This window comes from Oncorhynchus gorbuscha, linkage group LG13 (genome assembly GCF_021184085.1).
Source record: "Oncorhynchus gorbuscha isolate QuinsamMale2020 ecotype Even-year linkage group LG13, OgorEven_v1.0, whole genome shotgun sequence".
In the NCBI taxonomy this organism is placed as follows: domain Eukaryota; kingdom Metazoa; phylum Chordata; class Actinopteri; order Salmoniformes; family Salmonidae; genus Oncorhynchus; species Oncorhynchus gorbuscha.
The window spans coordinates 31,433,148-31,442,660 of NC_060185.1; the positions used below are offsets into that span (position 1 = coordinate 31,433,148).

General features: G+C 46.1%; 1 protein-coding gene across 1 annotated transcript; it reads left to right on the forward strand.

The window, feature by feature from the left end:
* Positions 1-7,171: 7,171 nt before the first annotated feature.
* On the forward strand, positions 7,172-9,241 carry LOC123992716. Its single transcript, XM_046294162.1, has one exon. It carries the CDS (start codon positions 7,754-7,756, stop codon positions 8,510-8,512), a length of 759 nt encoding a protein of 252 aa, XP_046150118.1. The 5' UTR covers positions 7,172-7,753; the 3' UTR covers positions 8,513-9,241.
* Positions 9,242-9,513: the final 272 nt, after the last annotated feature.

A 9,513-nucleotide genomic window follows, 5' to 3' on the forward strand; every position in this document is an offset into this window, starting at 1 on the left:
ACTGAAAGAAACCGATTTGAAGACAACAAGTAATGACATCATTGTGCACCAATGATATGACCGCTGTTTCATTGATTGACTATTTTAACCCAATGACCAGTGATCGTCTTGAAATCTAGCTGGGTAGATAGCCAATGAGCTGAGGTAAACAGCAATATGTAATGTTTATGTGTTGGAAGACCAACCCATGTAGTAAACTCCGGCGTAAAGAGGGTCATTCGCCATTGAAGTTTCATACCGGAAGGAGCCCACGCATGTTACGCACAGCATTGTTTTGGTAAAGCGCATCTTCAGCTGTTTATATATCAATCAGTATGGCGACTAAGTTAGGGAAAGCTAAATCTAAGTCTAGATATACAGATGTACACACAAAAAAATGTGAGACAGAGATTATTGGAGGACGATTCATTTAGCGATTCCCAAATGGAGGAATATTTTTGGAACGGAGAGGACATCGTTTTGGACTGGTAAGTTCTTCTCATGCTAATGCCTTTGTTTGAAATTAATCATATAAAATATTATTTGTGATTTTTTTACATTTTAGTAGCAATATATAAAGATGTAAAGTACACGTTGGATATACATTGTGGGTGCTGGTATGTTTGTATGTATGTTTATGACACACAACCTATGTTTGTGTGTGTATCTATACATATTGTGGATTAGAGGGAGCATGGCCGAGATGCGTGTGTCTGCCGCTCCAGCCCACCCCCACATGAAATAGCCTATTTGAGGCTGTTGAGGGGAGGGCAGGCCCACAACAATGGCTAAAGTGAAATGGAGACAGTAGATACAGCTGGTCTGTTGTAATATAATAAAGACAGTAGATCTAGCTGAAATGTCATAATATAAAATAGACAGTAGATCTAGCTGATCTGTCATAATATAAATTAGACAGTAGATCTAGCAGGTCAATAATAATATATTCAACCTTGTGTTCCCTGTACTCTCTATATATATGTTTATTATACCTGTTGATACAGGGCTCATATGTGAAACTATTCTAACTGAACATTTTCTTTCGCAGTGACACTGACACTGACTCCGAATCGGAGCCCCCAGTGCCAAGGTGTCCATCCCCCACTGAAGCTGGTTCATCCAGCTCCTGCCACAAGTGGTGTTCATCTGCCCAAATGTATTTCTGCAGGCATGGATGTGCCTCAGGGCCAAAAGGTCACAGAATGGAGGCGTCGCTGTGTTCTTTGCAAAATGAAGTCCCCCATCACCTGCACCACATGCTTGGTGGCCATCTGCTTTACAGCAGAATGAGACTGCTATGGAACCTGGCATCAGCAGCACAATATTGTGTAGAGGACTGAGGGTCTTCCAAATTTTGAAAGTGATATTTTGTAAATGTATATATTTATATTTTTTTCATGTTTTTTTCTCCATTTTGGGGGGGGGGGTTGTGTTAATATACCATTTTGGAATTTTGAATATAGTTATTCCTTTCAAAATGTATAACTTCACTAATTTGGCCACTTGTGTGGGACACTTGGGTGACTTCATGATAAATGTCATGTAGCACACTCATTTTGGAAGTTATCATTCTGAAACTTTGCTGTTGTACTGTTGCCCTCTTATGTGTTTCACTGAAATTGTGCCCATCATCATATCAGAATGTTTGTTTTGTCGTGTTTATTTGAAAGATGACAGCAATAAAAATGAAAAAACATGTTTTTTTCATTGTATTATCTAAACCAGTAAGCCATGTTTCCGTGAAGCAGAGAACGTTGCAGTCTCTGATGTCCCTCTGGAATGCCACCCTTGCTCGGATTTCGTCAACCTTGTTGTCAAGAGACTGGACATTGGCAAGAAGAATGCTGGGGAGTGGTGCGCGATGTGCCCTTGTTCGGAGTCTGAGCAGAAGACCGCTACGTTTCCCTCTTTTTCGGAGTCGTTTTCTTGGGTCGCTGCATGCGATCCATTCCGTTGTCCTGTTTGTAAGGCAGAACACAGGATCCGCGTCGTGGAAAACATATTCTTGGTCGTACTGATGGTGAGTTGACGCTGATCTTATATTCAGTAGTTCTTCTCGACTGTATGTAATGAAACCTAAGATGACCTGGGGTACTAATGTAAGAAATAACACTTAAAAAACAAAAAACTGCATAGTTTCCTAGGAACGCAAAGCGAGGCGGCCATCTCTGTCGGCGCCGGAAGTACCTTCATCCTCGTAGTCAAGAAAACGACTCCGAAAAAGAGGGAAACGTAGCGGTCTTCTGGTCAGACTCCGAACAAGGGCACATCGCGCACCACTCCCCAGCATTCTTCTTGCCAATGTCCAGTCTCTTGACAACAAGGTTGACGAAATCCGAGCAAGGGTGGCATTCCAGAGGGACATCAGAGACTGCAACGTTCTCTGCTTCACGGAAACATGGCTTACTGGGAAGACGCTATCCGATGCGGTGCAGCCAACGGGTTTCTCCACGCATCGCGCCGACAGAAACAAACATCTTTCTGGTAAGAAGAGTGGCGGGGGCGTATGCCTCATGACTAACGAGACATGGTGTGATGAAGGAAACATACAGGAACTCAAATCCTTCTGTTCACCTGATTTAGAATTCCTCACAATCAAATGTAGACCGCATTATCTTCCAAGAGAATTCTCTTCGATTATAATCACAGCCGTATATATCCCCCAAGCAGACACATCGATGGCTCTGAACAAACTTTATTTAACTCTTTGCAAACTGGAAACCATTTATCCGGAGGCTGCATTCATTGTAGCTGGGGATTTTAACAAAGCTAATCTGAAAACAAGACTCCCTAAATTTTATCAGCATATCGATTGCGCAACCAGGGGTGGTAAAACCTTGGATCATTGTTACTCTAACTTCCGCGACGCATATAAGGCCCTGCCCCGCCCCCCTTTCGGAAAAGCTGACCACGACTCCATTTTGTTGATCCCTGCCTACAGGCAGAAACTAAAACAAGAGGCTCCCACGCTGAGGTCTGTCCAACGCTGGTCAGACCAAGCTGACTCCACACTCCAAGACTGCTTCCATCACGTGGACTGGGACATGTTTCGTATTGCGTCAGATAAAAATATTGACGAATACGCTGATTCGGTGTGCGAGTTCATTAGAACGTGCGTCGAAGATGTCGTTCCCATAGCAACGATAAAAACATTCCCTAACCAGAAACCGTGGATTGATGGCAGCATTCGCGTGAAACTGAAAGTGCGAACCACTGCTTTTAATCAGGGCAAGATGTCTGGCAACATGACCGAATACAAACAGTGCAGCTATTCCCTCCGCAAGGCTATTAAACAAGCTAAGCGTCAGTACAGAGACAAAGTGGAATCTCAATTCAACGGCTCAGACACAAGAGGCATGTGGCAGGGTCTACAGTCAATCACGGACTACAAGAAGTAACCCAGCCCAGTCACGGACCAGGATGTCTTGCTCCCAGGCAGACTAAATAACTTTTTTGCCCGCTTTGAGGACAATACAGTGCCACTGACACGGCCTGCAACGAAAACATGCGGTCTCTCCTTCACTGCAGCCGAGGTGAGTAAGACATTTAAACGTGTTAACCCTCGCAAGGCTGCAGGCCCAGACGGCATCCCCAGCCGCGCCCTCAGAGCATGCGCAGACCAGCTGGCCGGTGTGTTTACGGACATATTCAATCAATCCCTATACCAGTCTGATGTTCCCACATGCTTCAAGAGGGCCACCATTGTTCCTGTTTCCAAGAAAGCTAAGGTAACTGATCTAAACGACTACCGCCCCGTAGCACTCACTTCCGTCATCATGAAGTGCTTTGAGAGACTAGTCAAGGACCATATCACCTCCACACTACCTGACACCCTAGACACACTCCAATTTGCTTACCGCCCAAATAGGTCCACAGACGATGCAATCTCAACCACACTGCACACAGCCCTAACCCACCTGGACAAGAGGAATACCTATGTGAAAATGCTGTTCATCGACTACAGCTCGGCATTCAACACCATAGTAACCTCCAAGCTCGTCATCAAGCTCGAGACCCTGGGTCTCGACCCCGCCCTGTGCAACTGGGTACTGGACTTCCTGACGGGCCGCCCCCAGGTGGTGAGGGTAGGCAACAACATCTCCTCCCCGCTGATCCTCAACACGGGGGCCCCACAAGGGTGCGTTCTGAGCCCTCTCCTGTACACCCTGTTCACCCACGACTGCGTGGCCACGCACGCCTCCAACTCAATCATCAAGTTTGCGGACGACACAACAGTGGTAGGCTTGATTACCAACAACGACGAGACGGCCTACAGGGAGGAGGTGAGGGCCCTCGGAGTGTGGTGTCAGGAAAATAACCTCACACTCAACGTCAACAAAACTAAGGAGATGATTGTGGACTTCAGGAAACAGCAGAGGGAACACCCCCCTATCCACATCGATGGAACAGTAGTGGAGAGGGTAGCAAGTTTTAAGTTCCTCGGCATACACATCACAGATAAACTGAATTGGTCCACTCACACTGACAGCGTCGTGAAGAAGGCGCAGCAGCGCCTCTTCAACCTCAGGAGGCTGAAGAATTTCGGCTTGTCACCAAAAGCACTTACAAACTTCTACAGATGCACAATTGAGAGCATCCTGGCGGGCTGTATCACCGCCTGGTACGGCAACTGCTCCGCCCTCAACCGTAAGGCTCTCCAGAGGGTAGTGAGGTCTGCACAACGCATCACCGGGGGCAAACTACCTGCCCTCCAGGACACCTACACCACCCGATGTTACAGGAAGGCCATAAAGATCATCAAGGACATCAACCACCCGAACCACTGCCTGTTCACCCCGCTATCATCCAGAAGGCGAGGTCAGTACAGGTGCATCAAAGCTGGGACCGAGAGACTGAAAAACAGCTTCTATCTCAAGGCCATCAGACTGTTAAACAGCCACCACTAACATTGAGTGGTTGCTGCCAACACACTGTCATTGACACTGACCCAACTCCAGCCACTTTAATAATGGGAATTGATGGGAAATGATGTAAATATATCACTAGCCACTTTAAACAATGCTACCTTGACTAATGTAGGGTAAGTAACATTATATATCTCATATGCATACGTATATACTGTACTCTACATCATCGACTGCATCCTTATGTAATACATGTATCACTAGCCACTTTAACTATGCCACTTTGTTTACTTTGTCTACATACTCATCTCATATGTATATACTGTACTCGATACAATCTACTGTATGCTGCTCTGTACCATCACTCATTCATATATCCTTATGTACATATTCTTTATCCCCTTACACTGTGTATAAGACAGTAGTTTTGGAATTGTTAGTTAGATTACTTGTTGGTTATCACTGCATTGTCGGAACTAGAAGCACAAGCATTTCGCTACACTCGCATTAACATCTGCTAACCATGTGTATGTGACAAATAAAATTTGATTTGATTTGACCAGATCTATTGTGTTATATTCTCCTAAATTCAATTCACATTTACACAAACTTCAAAGTGTTTTCATTCAAATGAAACCAAGAATATGCATATCCTTGGTCCTGGGCCTGAGCTACAGATTTGGGTATGTCTTCAGGCAGAAATTGAAAAAAGTAGGGGGGTAGCTGTAAGAGGTTAAGGTATTCTCTCATTACCCTTTTCATCTCCTTGGCCACCAGCACATCACAGGTGATGTGGTCTAGGACAAGCTTGATGGCTGACAGTGTCACTCGTGTCTCTGAGGCTAGTGCATCTGTAAACTTGCTCAGAGGTTCAAGGAGCTGGCACAGTTGCTCCATGACACTTATGTCGGCATCCTTGGGCATCAGATGCCATGTTCCTCTTTCTCCAGCCAGTGTCACTGGCTGCTGTTGGCTGAGGAAACGCTCAAGCATCTTGTGTGTAGATCCCCAGATCCCCAGGTCTTTCTTGTTGATCCCCCCCCCCCCCCCCACTCTCCCAGCATATTCTCAAAACACTATTTGATGTTGTGAGCCGAGTGATCTTCTAGGAAGAACTGTGTTTCCAGGCAGTTTGATTCCAGTTGCCAGTCTGGGGTGAGGTAATGGATAGTGAAGCTGATGTTGGGTTGACCACCCCAGCATTCACTGGTCCAGAGGTCAGTAGTTGCAGCAAACCATGTGCCTTGAGTCAAACTTTTTCCAACATCAGCTTTAACCTGGTAGTACAGGTTTGGGATTTCTGGCGTGACAAAGAATGTTCGTGATGGCACTTCGTAGTGAGGCACGGCATCCTTCATCAGCCTCAGAAAGCCAGGCCTCTCAACAATTTGAAATGGCATCATGTCCTTTGTAATGTAGTATGAAAGGGCTGCAGTGAGGTCTTGAGCATGTTTTGATGTGGGTGCATAGGCAGCCTGTCTTTGAAATGCTTACTGGAGTGTCCCTTGTAAACAAGGGAATAGCAAATGTATTATTATTATTGGTGTTACATTGTAATTATTATTACACACTCACCTCATTCACACACACACACACGCACGCACGCACGCACGCACACACGCACACACGCACGCACACACACACACATACATACAGGTCCAAACACTTAAAAGACACCTATCCCCTCAGCCCTCAAATGAAGGGGACAGTTCTGATGACGTATCATGACATCTGACGAGTAAACAAGGGGTGGGGGAAGAAGGAATGATTTTTAAATGGACGCCCTTCATCCCGCAACGATTGTGTTTTCAGCCTCCAGTAGCTTGTGGGTGCTTTATATGCGCTACAGTCAATTATGAGTGCATGTCTACTTATATTAAACATATAATTATTAATATACGCCTACTGTGTGACAGCTAGAAAATTAATTAGCTAATTAACGTCAGCCTGCCTAGCTGGAACTTCTGAAGAAAAATGTTTTATTTCTACAAAAACATATTTACTTTTTACGAGACGTGTTTGTGCCATCATGTGCATTAGTAGCACAATTTCTAACTTGCATTCGTTTTGACTTACACTTGAAAGTTGACTTCTCCATTGATGTTAAGTTTTCGCTGACTTTTCTTAGAGGATGTGAACATAATTGTACACTGGCAAAGCCGACTAAAAATGAGGGCTGAGGGGCTTACATTGCAAACGTCCTTTGCTTGGCTAATCATTTGGACCGTCCTCCAAGATGGCGACGGGGATTCCCCCAAGGGCATAGGGCGAGGGTGAGTGGACGAGGGTGTGTCTTAAGTGTTTGGAACGCAGCCCCTGTCTGTCTTCTGTGTTGAATTTGAGTATATGCAATGACCCCGTGCTCAATTTACAGAAACACAAATGTGTTTTAAGAAGACAGTTATAGTAATTGCAATGACCCCAACAATTTACATAAATATAGGAGTATATCGTGTTTTCCTGTTAGAACACTTTTACAACCAAGTCGACGACTGACAGATTTTAAATGAACAAAATATGTTGGTTGGGTGACTAAACTACCGTGTGCAATGGGTGAATAGAGTCTGCAGACACACAATGCATACAGCAGCAGTAGGTGACACTGAAAGCTTCAGTTTACTTTATGGACAAGCTATTAGCAAGTTAGACAGACAAACCATGACATTTTCCTCCATTCCGAAGTCCCCACATCATGCATTGAGCTAAAAGTTAACTTACCTTGCATTCGCTATAAAGTAGTGTGTGGTGGTCACGAAGATGACTCAAGAGATTTGAAGTGTTTTTTCGCCCTTTTCGCAGCAATTTTCTTTTGCTTGTTCTGCAGAGATGGTGATCATCTTCGATTTAAGTTTCCCTCAGCACTTTTGTAAAACCCAAAAAACGACCACACTTCAGATTTGAATTTGACCATGGTTTATCGTGAAACCGGTAACCGTTTCATCCCTTACTGCAACTTGTCATCCCTGTACTTCCATGACTACAGTAAGGTGGATGTGGCGTTCTGTCCTGCAGTGCAGCAGCAGGCTCAGAAGGACAAGAGGGAGAAGGACAAGGTCCACCTGTTAGCCCTGAGCTTCACCCAGCAGCAGCATGGCCTGCGTCTGGCCCAGCAGTACAATGTCAGCAGCAGTAAGCTAAAGGGCAGCCTAGAGGACAAGAGGGAGAAGGACCAGGTCCACCTGTTAGCCCTGAGCTTCACCCAGCAGCAGCATGGCCTGCGTCTGATCCAGCAGTACAATGTGAGCAGCAGCATGGCCTGCGTCTGGCCCAGCAGTACAACGTCAGCAGCAGCATGGCCTGCGTCTGGCCCAGCAGTACAACGTCAGCAGCAGCATGGCCTGCGTCTGGCCCAGCAGTACAACGTCAGCAGCAGCATGGCCTGCGTCTGGCCCAGCAGTACAACGTCAACAGCAGCATGGCCTGCGTCTGGCCCAGCAGTACAACGTCAGCAGCAGCATGGCCTGCGTCTGGCCCAGCAGTACAATGTCAGCAGCAGCATGGCCTGCGTCTGGCCCAGCAGTACAACGTCAACAGCAGCATGGCCTGCGTCTGGCCCAGCAGTACAACGTCAGCAGCAGCATGGCCTGCGTCTGGCCCAGCAGTACAACGTCAGCAGCAGCATGGCCTGCGTCTGGCCCAGCAGTACAATGTCAGCAGCAGTAAGCTAAAGGGCAGCCTAGAGGACAAGCAGTGCCACCTGGTTTCTCTAAAACAGTCCAGCCACCAACACAGGTAAGGCCTCTACGTAATCATTCCTTGGTTCAAGGGAACAGTTTTTTTTTTTAAGGTGACACCATCAAGATAAAGGCGAGATTATTTAGCCACAATGTATTGAGCAATACCTACTAACTATGTAGTATGAATATTTTTTAAAAGTGTACTGTAGCTAAAGATGAATGTTTTGACATTCATTTCCCAGCCTCCCAGACCCCAGCTTCCCTGTTCCAGCAGATCTCCTTCTGCGGGAAGGGCAGACCGAGGACAGTACACCTGTGCATCTCATCACATCTGTCCAGCTATCATCTGGGCCAGGGGACCAAAGCAACAAGACCAAGAACCCGATCCAGGTGATCTCTAGCTCAGTGACAGCCCAGCCTCAGCAGCCACAGAACCAGCTCACTATTAACTCTGAGCCCAGGGAACTCTCTAGAATCCTGGAGCTGACTGTGGAGCTACCAAATGTTCACTCCATCACAGAGTGCCATCTCATCATTTCCTAGGTCAGGGACCTCTCTAGAATCCTGGAGCTGACTGTGGAGCTACCAAAGGTTCAGTCCATCACAGAGTGCCATCTCATCATTTCCTAGGTCAGGGACCTCTCTTAGAATACGTGGACAACTACAAATACTTAGGTGTCTGGTTAGACTGTAAACTTTCCTTCCAGACCCATATCAAACATCTCCAATCCAAAGTTAAATCTAGAATTGGCTTCCTATTTCACAACAAAGCATCCTTCACTCATGCTGCCAAACATACCCTTGTAAAACTGACCATCCAACCAATCCTCGACTTTGGCGATGTCATTTACAAAATAGCCTCCAATACCCTACTCAACAAATTGGATGCAGTCTATCACAGTGCAATCCGTTTTGTCACCAAAGCCCCATATACTACCCACCATTGCGACCTGTACGCTGTCGTTGGCTGGCCCTCGCTTCATACTCGTCGC